The 13,985-nt window shown below is 56.4% G+C and overlaps 1 protein-coding gene across 3 annotated transcripts in view; it reads left to right on the top strand.

Annotated features, from left to right (window-relative positions):
• Positions 1-1,903: 1,903 nt before the first annotated feature.
• The window catches only part of DGAT2 (diacylglycerol O-acyltransferase 2), a 28,569-nt gene continuing 16,487 nt past the window's right edge, over positions 1,904-13,985 (top strand). Inside the window, exon 1 of one of the 3 annotated variants that reach the window (XM_019795361.2) lies at positions 1,904-2,015. In XM_019795361.2, coding sequence (XP_019650920.1) covers positions 1,919-2,015 — 97 coding nt within the window. In that variant the 5' untranslated portion in view covers positions 1,904-1,918. Of the gene's footprint in view, positions 2,016-7,806; positions 7,892-7,918; positions 8,001-13,985 lie in introns of those variants that run through there. The other 2 variants (XM_034666316.1, XM_034666317.1) reach the window with 2 other exon arrangements.

The following is a 13,985-nucleotide window of genomic DNA, read 5'->3' as shown; positions in this document are numbered from 1 at the left end:
GGTCGGGAGGCGAGCGGTCGCCGCAGCGGGGGTCTTTCACTCCGGGCTGGGGAGCAGCAAGAGGGTTTTCGGGAAAGGACGGGACGAGGGCTCTAAGGCAGGCAGGTGTGTGCTTATAACGAGGGTACGTTGCTGGACGACTGGCCAGGGCGCAGGCTGAGGTCCCAATCCCTTTCTTTTCTTTTCCGCCGCGCATCTAGGTCTGGGAAGAGGGAAGGATCCTGGGGACCTCGTCAGATGCAGGCAGCATGGTAGTCAAGTCTGAGTTCAGGCTCCACTCTGGCATTTAATCAGTTTTTGTCACCTCTGTTACATCACTTTACTTCCCCCAGCTTGTTTTCCCCATCTGTGAGATGAGGTTGATATTTAACAAGCCCTCCCCAACTCCGAGCACTGGGGGACCGTGGCCCCTGGCAGTTCCCTCCCCTGTCTTCTCCCCAGGTGGAGCAAGCCCTGACAGACTGGATGGGGCAGCGTGGCAGGGTTTTGCAATCCCCCGAAACAGCCACCAGCCGGGGAATATGCCTGCCTGGGACAGGTGTGCCCACACTGTACTCTGCCCTCCTCCCATCCTCGAGCCCCTGCCCGGGGAGCCCACTCAGCGGCAGCTCAGCCCCGCACCCTTAGAAAGTGGGGCAGAGGACCCCGGGTCCCCTTCATGTGGCCCAGGCCCTCTTCCACCAGTGGGGACCTGAGGCCCTTGGTGAATATATAGGTACTCACTTACAGTTGGAGAAATTGATGGGAAGAGGCGTGACCTTCCTGAGGTTTCCTTAACAGACGCCTTGGCCAAGGGAGACCCTGGGAATCAATCACAGCTGTCCTGGGTCTGTGTGTATCTTGAAGTTGCCCTCCCTCCTCCTAAGTCTTTATTCTGCTTGCTGAACCTCTCTTACTTTGCATTTTTTCTTCAGTAACTGACAGTCGCCTAGTCTCCACCTTCATTATAAAAAAAAATACTAATTATTGGAATTTTGAAAAACAGAGAAAAACAGGAAGAAAATAACAATTGCTGACCTGTCAACTATCCAAAAATAGCTTCCTATTGCCGTGTTAGTATATTTCTTTGCAATTTTATTTATACACATTACATAAAGTTAAGGGCATGCTACCCCTATAGTTCTCAATCCTGGTTTCTCGGAGGATTTCCTCTCTTGCTCAGAATCACTTATAATATTCTAGTGGCTGCAAAGTAACCACCCTGGAGCTGTATCACAGTTTAACTGTGTCCTGGGCATTGGCATTGCCCTTGGAGCGCTGCTCATTGCCCTTGGAGAGATACCGAGCTGCTGTTGCCATTTCGGCAGCCAGCAGCCCAAGCTGCCCCATGTATCCGGCCTGATAGCCCATGACAGCCTCTTCTCTCACGGAAGAGTGCTTTTCTGTTCATTGTACCCTTAGATGCCCATAACAAGGGAAGGAAGGGACTTACCCACATTCATGCTTTAAAAAATGCTTTTGTCCCCAGAGAACGGGCTAGGGATACTGTCTGTGGTAGTCCTTCCCGGAGATCCCCTTCCCTCGCCTCTGCTGTCCATGGGCTGTGAGCTGTATCTTCAGGGAGCTGTCGACTCTCATGTTTGTATTGCAGGAGGACTTTCAGTGAATGATTTTGACCAAATCACTCAATCTCCTATAAGGAGCGTTTCCCCATGCTGTTTTCAGATCTTAAGAACTTTTTGTTCCTTGTTTGTTTGTTTGTTTGTTTGTTTTAAACTGGCTGCAAGAAATTCCAGCATGGGCTGGTATGAAATGCAAACCAGTCACATGATTGCTCTCAGGATCGGCTTTGGTGAAAGCCTGGGTGGGGTAGGGGAGGGTGCTGAAGCGGATTTTAGGTTATCTAGGCATCTTCATTAGACCGGCTTCTTACATCCTTGGTCTTTGAAGACACTCCTCAGTGGCCTAGTTTGCCTCTATGGATAAGTGTCCACTGTTGCGAGGTGGTGAACACCTTGTCAGTGGCGATATTCAAGGAGAGACCATGGATTCTGTGAAAGGAAGTCCTGTGTTGGGTGAGAGATGGAAATAGATACCTTGGTGACTGGTTTCTTGGCCAAAAGAAAAAGGCGGCTGTGGGAGCACGGGCGGGTGGGTGTCTGCTGGGGCTGGTGCGAGTCTGTGTTGGTAACTTCTGATCTCCGAAAGACTGTCCCGTGCCTCGGGTGGCGGCTACAGTCTGTCACGTTCGCATCCCTGCCTTTGTCCCTGCACCAGAGGCTCTTCGGGTCAGAGTCCTCTGACACCTGCTTAGATCCTCAGGGTTCAGCCCAAGACACAGAACAAAATGGTGGCAACTCCAATAAAATCCTGAGCTGATTCGTTAGTTCTGTGTGGGACGGGGGTGGGATTACAGGGGGCAGGTTTTGATGTAATGGAGAAATCCTTTCTAACGGCTGTTGAGGACTGCAAAAGTCTTGGCGTGGGTAGAGAAGGAGCTCCCCGTTACTGGGGGTATGCAAGCAGGAGCTTGGTAGGGAGCGAAACTAAGAGGATAGATTGTTGGAAAATTCCGGAACTGTGGGTTGACAGTCACCTAACCCAGTCCTAAATCATAGGATGAAAATGTCGCTTTCCTGTTCCCTTCTCCCCCATGTCTTTGTAGAAATACACCCCTTCCCTACCTGCACCCCTTCTCTACCTGCACAGAGGCCACTTTGGGGTTATCTGTGCTATGAAAGGCTCTTCTGTGCTGGGAAAGGAGGGCCGAGAGTAATATTTCATTGACAGGCTGGGTGACTCAGTAGCCAATGTGGAAATCCTGCCCCACCCCCAGCCTCCCACCTCAAGCTCAGCAGCAAGTACTTGAGTCATAAAATCATAGCTATCTGTTAGTGCTGGATCTGACCCAGCCCACATGTTACCTATGGGGTACTGAGGGCCCCAGAGAGAAGGGACTGGTTCAGAGAAGGGACTGGTTCAGAGAAGGGACTGGTGCAGGGTTGGAACCCAGATCCATCTCCTAGTCTGTGACTCGCCTCCTTAACCAAGAGAGGAGGTGAAGGGCTGAGCACAGGGCTCTGACTGTCACGGATGCTCGCCAATTTACTTGGAATGAGTGACGGTTACTCCTAGTCTCCAGGATGAGGTGGTAGATAGCTCCTAACCAAGTGCTTTTGCAGAAGCTCCCCCAGCTGCCCTGATGGGTAGAGACACCACGGACCCCCAGAGCTCTGATGCCAGGGGATGAACTGGCAGTTGCCCTTCATCATATGTCAGACCTTCCACACTCTTCCAGGAGGCCACAAAGCCCCACGTGAGCAACCCCCACCACCTCTCATCTCCCACCATGCCGTGCTCTAGAACTGCCACTGGTCTTCCTGTTCCTCCAGCTCTCCCCCCAGTTCTGTCCTACCCCGGGCCCTTTGCACACGCTGCCCCTCTGTCCAGATCTTCGCATGGCTGCTTCAGATCCTTCAGTCTCCTCTCAGAGACCTTTTCTGACCCTGCCATGTGTAGAACTGCCCCCTAATTGCCCCACCTTGTTTTATTGTTTATAGCCCTTCTCATTACCTAAATTATCATGTGTCTTTACCTGTTTAGTAATCGTCTCCCCCAAAAGATTGTCAGCCCCCTGGGAGCACGGACCTTGTCTTTCTCAGTGTTGCGTGCCTGGTATCTAGTATAATATATGGCATGTAGTAGGTGGTCAGTAAATATTTGTTGAATGAGTGAATCATTAATGGAACCTCAGCGCTCCTCAGAGCTGCCCTGTTCTCTTGGGAGGAAGTCCTGCTTTTAGCTTCAGTGTGACTCCTCAGTCCTTCCTCAGGCCTCCTCTGTGCCTGCTTGTGCTGGGTCCGGGGGCTGCAGCCGTTTCCTGCTGCGGAGACACCCTCAGTCTGGTGAGGAGCTGGCTCCAGGGCAGAGTGTCAAGTGGGGCGAGCTGGGCTCTCCATGGTCTCCCTCATCACTTCCAGACCTTTAGAAGCCAGAGAGCCAGGACGCCAGTCCTGCCTTCCCTCTGGGACGTGGCTGGATGGCTCACTTAGCCTCTGGGGATCTCACTCCCCGTATGGAAAATCGGATCAGAAATCTCAAACTCTCAAGAATGTGAGGCCTTGAGTGACCATGAATGGAAAGTGCTTTGTAAACTAGTGCCGCTCGAGTGCATCCAGGAAGGCCTTGCCGTGGTGGGGACTTGGGGTGTGGGCCTTCCAGTTTGCTGCTGGAGCACCGTCTGTGTGTCAGGCTCTGTACTGCCCCTGGGTCGATCCACCCTGGTCCCTGCCCTCGAGGGGGATGGACACAGGGTGACCGTGCACACAGCACAGGGAAGGAAGCAAGGGGAGCTGCAGAGGCCTGAAGGTGAGGCTGGGGCAGCTCAGTCATTTTGGTTGGGGTCAGGGAAGGCTTTCTGGATATTGAAAGACGAATAGGTGTTAGCAAGGCAGGTGAGAACATTCAGGTACAGGGAAGAGCATCAGCAGAGGCATGAGATTTGGGTGGGATGGGCAGTTTGACTGCAGGACCCCCGAGCGGTGAACGTGGGCTGAGGCCCTAGTGTGCCGAGAGGCAGAGACAAGGGAGACAGAGCATGCCGTCTCCAGGCCCTGGGTGGCTCACCTAGAACCACCTGGGGGGAAGATCTGAGGGCTCCTGGGAAAGGTGCACTCAGAGCTGCTTGGTCTCCACCACTTCTGGGGTCTCCCAGGTATGGAGCTGCTGCTGGCAGAGCGGAGGGCCTGGGGCTAGGAGTCAGGTCTCGGGTCTGTCCAGCCCCTGTGCGGCCCCCAAACCGCTCTGTAACCTCAGGAAACCACGGTGCCTTCCTGACTGTCAGTTTCGTCATCTGTGAAATGGACAAAAGCGTGGTAGGAGTAGCTGCCCAGGTTATGGTGTGGACCCAAGGGAACCGATCCCACAAACCCTTCGGGCAAATCAACAGACGCGGGAAACATGAATTCCTTTTATTGTTGGAGCAGATTTAAGAGTCCCGAGTAAAGGGCCAGGAGCCTAACTCTGCATCTGCTTCCCATGTAGCCTTGGCAAGACCCTGCCCTCCTGGGATGCCAGCCTCCTCATCTGTACAGTGAGGAGAGCCGGAAGAGCCGGTCCTCTCAGGTTCATTCCAGCTCTGCTGCAGAAATGGGATTCCAGTCCTGCCCCTGACTGCTGTGGAACCTGGAGCCCAACCTCTTCCTCATTCCCGTTCTCTGCTTGTCTTTGTGAAAATGGGCTCATGTCCTGCGTGGGGCCCAGGTGTGTGTCCCAGAAGAGCCTAGCTCCCCACACTTGCTCATGGATTGTGGTAGGGGCCTATTTGGAATCTCCTCGGTGACATACCCACAAGCTGGTGGTGTTGCCATGGCAACCCCTCCTACTTCAGTAGCTATTTTTTTAATGCGCCAGCATGTGGGGTTGGGGAAAGTGGGCCACTGGGGTCCTCAGCAATCACCTCCAGGGTTCAGGAGTCTGAGACCTACAGAGGGAAGGGGGAGGCCCAGGGTCCCAGCCTCTCTGTGGATACTGAGGACGCCTAGCTCCCTGCTAAGATCCCACACAGGAGGCCCTGAGGACCAAGCAGGGGTCCACTGAGGCCCCACAGCGTCCTGACAGCCAAGCCAGGAGCTTCACAGCCAGCGTGCCCACCACGCTGTGCATTGGCTTCCCCTTTGGGTCAGATGTTTAAGGGGCCCTGGTTTAAGGACACCTACCCCTCAAAGGGGAGACCATTGGTCTTTCCAGGAAAGAACTCACCAGTGCGTTGGGACCAGGTGAATGGCCGGCTTGTGGCCAAGGGGCCCCGGGGGCACCATCTGCAGCTGGTGAAGGGAATGGGAGGGGTGGGCAGCAGCGTTCTCGGCCTCTGGGATGGAGCCCAGGACGCCTTGGCCTGACATTCCCAGTCCTTCATGGCTCCCTAGCCTCTTTCTCCACTAGACTCCCCCGCTCACACAGTTGCCATGCTCCAGCCTGGCCGAACTACTTGCAGTTCATTCCTCCAATGTGCGCTCTCTCTTCCTTCCAGCCTTTGCAAATGCCATGCAGGACTCCAGCACCTGGGGTCCTGCCCCTGGCCCTCCCTCCTGTCAGCCTGGCTAACCCTTCCTCATCATTTTCACCTCACCTGACCCATCACTTCCTCCAGGAAGGTGTCTGTGAGAACATCCTCCAGAGCAAGTTGGGGGCCCCCCCTAGATTCCCCGGCCCTGACTTGCCCTCTGGGCCTAATTGTTCACAGCTCTGCCTCCCCAGCCATAGCTGGGGGGTGCTGCCCAGAGGCAGAGCTCAGCCTCCAGCAGGTGCCCAAGAGGCAGACGAGAAGCAGGGTCTGGCAGCTGCCGCCCTAGGTCTGCAGCACCTGGCCTGACGTGGAAAGGGTACTTAGAAAGCGCTTGTGGAATGAATGGCAGTGTTTGGACTCCATCCTTCTCTCCCTCACTCTGGAGTCTTCCACTGTTGCCCTTACCTTTAACCCCAGCCTGTCTAGCTGGAGGAGACCCTCCCTCCTGATTTCCCAGAAAGCTCCGTTTGACCATCTGTCGTGGCCCTTGTCAGTCAGCTGTGGACTGGGCCTATCTCTGTGGTGTCTGGACCCTGTCTGTTCACTGCAGTCCCCTCCAGCATCCAGTCATTCAGTAGACACTTGACCGAACCCCTGCTCTGTGCCTGACCCCATGCTGGGCACAGGGACCCAGATGAAGGAGATGCGGTCCCTGCAAACAAGTACACACTGTTGCCTTTAATGAGAAATGCTGAGTGTAGGGGTGAGGTGGGCTTCCCCGAGGAATGGTCAGCCAGGAAGCCTGAGGAGAGTCTCTGAGGCGTCAGCGCTCAGGGCCCGGCAGGTGTCCACCAAGCACGAGCTGACCAGATGGGAGCTGGAGGTGACCCGATTCTAGCTGGGGGGACGGCAGGCAGGGCCAGGAGGGCGGACAGTCTTCCTGGAAGGAAGGAGTATCTGGCGGAACAGGTGCTGAGGTGCTCTGTGTGCGAGGTCTCCAGGGGCCCAGGCACAGATGGGGACTCTAAAACCCGGAGGCATTTCCCCGCGGAGCCTCGACTGGCCTTCCCGTCACCACACGTGTGATTCCTGCTGAAAGGTGCCCATGGGCAGCCACAGAAGAGAACTCGCCTCTGGCCTTGAAGAAGTGGCCCCTGTCAGGTCCTTGGCCTAGTTTCCTGGACCTCCCTGGGGCTAGAAGGGTCTGCCGGGGTCAGTATGTCCATCTCCCTGCCTCTATGCAGACTTGTACCCAGGCCTTTGGAGTAGTTCGGGGCGACTTCCTCACTGTCCACTTGGCAGCTGTTGTCTGAGGGCAGAGCTTAGGTCCAGGTGGGCCCAGGTGTGACACCCTGGGGGCTGAGGCCATGAGCAAGATGACTTCCGTCCTCAGGAAGCCCCTGGGACTTCTCTGTGACCTCACTGGCCTCCTCCTAGTGCTCTGTCACATGGGCCAGGCACTCTTTGTCCCTTTTTTATACGTCATTTAGATTTCTCACCACAATCCTGGGTTATGACTAAAGAGGACACTGAGTGTCAGACAGGGAAGTGGCTTTCAGGGTCTCACAGTAGGCCAGAGTCAGAGCCAGGGTTTCAATCCCAGGTGTGCTGATGCCAACCCCTCTGCTTCCGGGTGGCACAGGGGTTGTTACACCCATCAGACAGGAGAGGAAGCCGAGGCTCCCTGGATAATTACCTAGCGTTCACGCAACTCTTTACTTTTTATGAAGCTCTTGCCCACACATCACCTAAGTCTCACAAGAATCTGGCGAGGTGGGTATTAGCTCTACTGCACAGATGAGGAAACTGAGGCTTGCACAGGAAGTGACTCACCAAGGCTACACTTCCTGCCGGCTAGAGGCCAGGGTCTCCTGATGCCTAGCCTCCTGTCTTCTGTACCTTTTCCCGGCTGGCATGCCCCCTCCCCAGGTGCTGGCAGCGAAGGTGAGTGGAGGAAGCAGCGGGGGCCATCCCGCGGCATGACCTATGGCCGTTCGTGTGTGCTCCTGCCTCCTCAGGGAGGCCGGCCTCGCTCAGAGCCTCCTCTCCACAGGTCAGAGGATTCTCCTGCCCCCTCTCTAGTTCCTCGCCTCAAATTAATTTTTTCTGAGCTCTCATGTGACGTTACGTCGCAAGTTTACGTGTAGGTGCTTTATGTCTCCCGAGCAGGATTCAAGCCCCGAACAGGTGAGACTTTATCTGCCGTGTTCACTGCTGTTTCCTCGGCACCTAGTAAGTGCCCCAGGCGTCAAGCCTGGTCTCTGTCCCCGCCTACTTCTCCAGGAGGCCACTTTTGGCTCATCAGGTCCTTTCCAGCTTCTCTATTTGCAGCTTTCATTTTTGGTAAACGTGAACCCCCATTCCTGGATCATTTAACCGGCCCTTTGTAACTGCTTCCGAGTCTTTATTCCCACAGCTGCCCCCAGTCATAGCGCCTGCTTTCCTTCCCCTCACCTCCCAGATCTTGTCATCAAGGCCCTGCTGAGGCCTCGCCGCCCCCTGGGAGCCTCCCCTGCCACCAGCCTCGCTCTGCCCCCTTGTCTCATAACACACACATCCTGACAAACTTTGTGTTTGCTCACTTCTCCTGCCCCTTGCCACTGCGGTCTGTGGCAGAAGCGATGGCAGTAGCTACCATCTGATCACCTAACAAATGCTGAATGTGCCTTGCACGCATTTTTTTTTTCTTTATTTCATTGTCCCAGCAACCCTGTGAGGTGGGGATGATTGTCCTCATTTTACAGATGAGGACACCGAGACTCAGGGAGGCTGGGTGACTTCCCTCAGGTCACAGAGCCATGTGGGGGCAAAGCTGGCCGAGAGGCCTTCCTCAGATTAAGGGGATTAGGGCTCAGAGCCTGCCCCCATCAGGCATGTGGAAGAGGAAGCCCAGGAAACCCTGGTTTCATCACCTGAGTGTGGCCTCCCTGGTCACTCTGCTATCAGATATTGGGCAAGAAGGTGTTCACACAGCCGTTCCCACTGCCACGCCAGCCTAAGCTCTGGGACTGAGGGGTGGTCAGCCCCATGGCTACAGGCTGGCTTAGCCCTGCGGCAGCAGCCGTACTTGTAGGGGCTCGCAGGTGGGGGCCTCGCACTAGCTGTGCAAGGATGTCCCTGGTAGACTTGGGGCATGGTTTGGGGCCAAGGAGGTAGCCCGCCCTTAGGCAGGGGTGTGTTCCTGAAGTCTGGGTGTGCACTGGCTTGTCTAGTGGGGACCAGCCCAATAGCTTGGCATCACGGGAATGATGAGGGACGCAGAGCCCAAATTCCAACCTTGAGTCCTAGCTCCCTGGTACCCTGACCTCAAGCGACGGGTTTAACCTCTTTTGGCTTCACCTCACCTCAGTTTCCATCTCTGTGAAATGGGGTTGCCCATCCCTGCCTTGTCTGCCTTCCCAGGGAGTGTTGTGGGACACTGAGGCCCCAGATGGATGGGGGGGCTTCCTTTCTGGGGATCAGAGAAGTGCTCTGGGCTTCTCTGGCAGCTCCACTCTCTCTGGCCTCCACGAATCTAGAAGTCCATGAGCTATGTAAAGTAAGCGGTGAGCTAGACGGTGCCTGGGAGCAGCCACTTGAATGAGCTGCTGGGGACATTTCTCCACAGGGCTAGTGAAGTGACTCTGTGGCCTGTCTTGTCTCCCTCCATGAAAAAAAGCCATGTAGGTTGTGGGTACTGTTCCCATCACAGTGGGAAACTCATGCTCAGGGAGGGCGAGAGAGGCTCCCTCCATGACCCCGACCCCGGCCAAGTCCTCAGTGAGGGTGCCAGGGGCCTTCCTGCCAGCCTGCCCCATCTGACTCGGACACCCAGGCCCCCCATGGCCTCTGTGGTTCATGGGTCTGTCCGTTCATGCGTGATCCTCTCTGCGCACCTGCTCTCGCCGGGCCCTGTTCACGGCTTTGGGCATATAGATGCGTCGGTGTGAGCCCTGGCGCCGGGGAGACCCTGGCAGAGGAGGGTGGCCAGTGGGACGGGAGCTGAGAGGGCGTGGAGGGGACTCTGCGCCGAGGGAGGCTGGGAGAGGGTGGCATGGGAGCAGACTAGATGCGGCAAGATGCTGAGGCCCCACCCGAGACTGGGGACAAGTGTGGCATCTGATTGCAGCACTGGCATCCACACCTGCTTCTGTCACAGCCTGGGCGGAGCAGGTGCTGACAGCTGGGTGGTCAGGGTGGCTGTGACTGGTGGGTACCCAGCTGAACCTCACTTCCCATCGGTTGGGCAACCGTACCGGGGCTGTGGCCAAAGGGGGAGCCTCTAGGGTGTGTCCCCAGCAGGGTGGACACCAGAGTCCAGCAGTCGAAGAGATTGTAGAGTTCATCCTCGCCACCCTCCTGGTATAGATGGGGAACCAAAGCCCAGAGAGGTAAAATGACGTGGCCAAAGTCACACAGGTGTCGGTGGCGGAACTGGGACCGAAACCTCGAGGCGTGCTGCCACATCACCTGCTCCAAGAGATGCCTGCTCCTGGCCTGGCCTGTCGCCTCCCAGCTTCCCCCTACTTTGTTGTGGGGAGAAGAGAGAAGGAACTTGGCGGGGGCGGCCTGCGGCCTGGGAACAGAATCAAAGCCTGGACTTTGGGCCTGAATTGAGTCCAACTCCCTCTGGCTGAGTGACTTTGGCCCTGTCGCTTTTTTATCACCATCAAAATGAGTGACGATGCCAAGCTCACGGGCCTAGTAAGGAATCCGAGTGCCCGAGAAAGTGCTGTGTGGGCCGTGCGGGAAGCACAGCCGTCACCTAGCTGTGAAGAGAGGGAGCTGGGGGGCCTGAAGAACAGCCAGAACGGAGACCTGCTCTTCCTCTCGCTCAGCAAACCTTCTCAGTGTTTGCTCTGGGCCAGGCCCTGGCAGGCCACCGGAGACCCAGATGTGAATCACACCCGGGCCCGGCTCTGTCGTGGGAGAGTGGATGTGCAATCAGCAGCTGGCACAGCTGAGGGGCTGTGGGACCCAGAGGGGGTCTTCTTTTCTCTCCCTAGTTCCCTGTTCTGTGGGCCTCTCCTGACTTCATTCCAGACAGGTTCTCTCCGTGGGCAGGTGGGATGGCTTCTGACAGTTCCAGGTTTGCACGGGCTTTAGAGTTTATGATCCCAGAGAAAGAATGACGGCCTCTCTCCAAAGGCTTACCCTTTCTGGGTTTTAAAGGATGAGCTGCCTCATCTCATTGTCAGGGTCTCGTCAGGTGGGCACAGCAAGGAGGGGTTTTCTGGGCTGAAGAGCCATGACTTGACATCTCTCAGATCCATACGGGGCTTCCTTGGGGCTGGGGTTCAGCATCACGGACAGGCCAGCTCCAGGGCTGAGCTCTGCGGTCAGCCAGGTTGGGATGGTCTGGCCCGGAGGCAGCCGAGTGGGCCAGGCCTGAGGAATGCAGAGTGGCCGTTTCCCCCTGGGCTCCCCTCTAGGCAGCCTTTCACTCTGACTTCCACAGAAACATCTCTCATGCCTCAGTGGACTTGGCGTTTCCTACTTTGTTGTAGAGCGGGCTATGGGTGGTGGCTGGAATAAGGCAGGGTGAGAACAGGCTGGGCAGTGCAGAAAAAGCCCGGCTCTGGCCGCTTGCCATGGGGCTGGTGCAAGTGCCTTAGGCCCCTTCTTCCTGCCTGGTCAATAGGGGGAGGGTCGCACACCTTCCTGTGTTCTGACCTTATCCAAATGCGAGATGCTGCTAATAAGCTTAGCAGATGGATTTGGCTTAGGCATTAGCAAGAATGTCTTTTCAGTGGTTTGGATGGGAGATAACGCCCCCAGCGTGGCGTTACTGTGCGGCCCCTCCCCAAGCAGGAGAGCTCAGTATGGGGAGTGGAACCAGTTGGCTGGCCCTGACCCAGCGCAGGGGCTAGACAGTGAGCCCCTTCCTTAAGCGCTCCTCAAGCCGCTGGCCTCTGGGTTCCTGGCCGCTGTGGGGATTTGCCGTGTGAAGCAATGTCTGATGCCCTCCCCTCCATTGCCTTTTAGTCCCTGCCTAGCAGAAGGTCTAGGTCCCCAGCTCCTGCCCCTAGCTCCTTCCCTGCCCCCGACTGGCTCTACCTGAGACTTTGGCTGAGGATCTTGTTAAAATGCAGATTTCGATTTGGTAGATCCAGGCTGGAGCCCCAGATCCTGCATTTCTAAACAGCTACCAGGTCCCACTTTGTTTTGTTTTGTTTTTTTAAAGATTTTATTTATTTATTTGACGAGAGAGAGAGAGCGCGCGTGCACAAGCGGGGGAACGGCCAGCAGAGGAAGAGGGAGAAGCAGGCTCCCCGCTGAGCAGAGAGCCTGATATGGGGCTCCATCCTAGGACCCTGGGATCATGCCAGGTCCCTCTTTGAATAGGAAGGTGCTGGGGTCCATTCTCTTCTTCTCTCCAGCCAGCACACGTGGTCTGCCCCAGACCTGGAGCAGGGACTTGGTGCCCCTGAGCTGCCACGGCTCCTGCCTCACTTCATCCGGCACAGCTCAGGAGGCAGAGCCAGTGGCAAAGCCATGACTTGGGCAGGCCAGCCCTGGGATCGGGGGTTCAGGCCTGCGCTTGGGCCTCACTTCTCTCCACCATGTCCCTACACAGGCCTTTCCCCCACTTCTAGACAGGTTTACCGGTCCCTGAGCACACCCTACCTCAGACCTGCTGTGTCCCACGGACAAGAGCCCTTTGTGCTTGGCACCTGCTGTGGGGGAAAGGGAGGTGCCCTGAGCAGGGAGCGGGAATCCCGGGCTTTAGCCCTGGCTCTACCTCCTACTGCCTGGGTAAGCCCGGCAAGTCAGAGCTCCTCAGTCACCTGACGCTCCCGTTGGGCCCTACCACGTGACCCCGGGGGGGCCTCAGGCCCCAGCGTGGGCTTTGGGAAGGTGTGGAGGTGGGAAGAGCCCGTGGTGGGAGGATTTTATTTAGAGGGCCACGGAGCAGTTATGCCAAAACCTCTGCCGTGCCGCTACGGCCCAGCCTCACCGGCTTCTGTGAGTTCACATGCTACCACCTCCTCCCAGTTACGCCGGGGAGTAGCGGACGCCCCTGAGCGCCCATGGGTGCCGTGCCCTGGGGACACGGCAGGGAGCCCTTGCAGGCGTGCCTGGGGTCACCTAGTGAGTGGAACCGAGGTTCCACTGGCGTCTGGCTCTTCTGCTGGACCATGCCACCTTCCTCCGATCCACCGGACCAGGGACAGGACACAGGACTGGTGTGTCTGCCTTGAGGTCTGGTGTTTTCTGTGTGTCTCCTAAAAGTCAACTTTCAGCCGAAGAGGTTTCTGTCCCTTTCTAAACTCTGCTGTGACCTTGTTGCTCTCCAGATTGGGAAGAAATGCAAAGGCTTGAGTGTAAGCCCCTAACCCCGTCTCCCAGCAGTAGGCCAGGATGAAAGGTCATGAGACCCTCAAGGACAATGTTGTGACTCAGTCCTTGGGCCTTGCAGAGTGGTGGGCGTGAAAGAATGTTTGAGTAGCATTCGGCAGGCGCTCACTGAGGATGTGTAGAGCGAAGGGCATACCGTTGGGGCTCAGCAGGCATGGGGCTTGGAAGCGGCCCACTTCCTTTGGTCCAGCCACTGGAAGGAGCGAGGTATGGATTAGGAATCTCGCCATGCTCTTCCCTAGTGCTGCCTGTCCTGCCATCACCAGGCTTTCTGGTCCCACTGCCTACCAGCCACTGGAGTCCAGGACATCATCCTGGGGGCACAGCCAAAGAGCCGATTAAGTGGCCATGTCTTGTCCTAGCTTCTAGGCTTGGCGGCTGCTTGGTAGCAAACCTAATTGCGGCCCTCACTATCCCAGGCTTCCCGAAGCTCACTGGCCACTGGTCCTCTGAGGAGGCATAAGCTCCCCCCTGATTCCTTTCTGGGCCCCAAGATCTGGGCCCTGAGATGAAGCTGAAAGTGTAAATCCCTCTAAAGATGGTAATGGTGGTGGTGGTGGCGGGGGTGGGGACAAGAAGGCTCCAAAGGGGTCCTGGGGATGAGAAAGGGCAGGGATTGGGGTACTCAAAGTACACTTGGAGGAAAAAAAAAAAACAACATTGCAAATTGGATATTGAACCTCTGTCCTTGGCCTCACAG

Source organism: Ailuropoda melanoleuca, chromosome 8, assembly GCF_002007445.2.
Source record: "Ailuropoda melanoleuca isolate Jingjing chromosome 8, ASM200744v2, whole genome shotgun sequence".
In the NCBI taxonomy this organism is placed as follows: Eukaryota; Metazoa; Chordata; class Mammalia; order Carnivora; family Ursidae; genus Ailuropoda; species Ailuropoda melanoleuca.
Note: the sequence above shows the minus strand (reverse complement) of the source record. Positions and strands in the feature narration are given on the sequence as shown.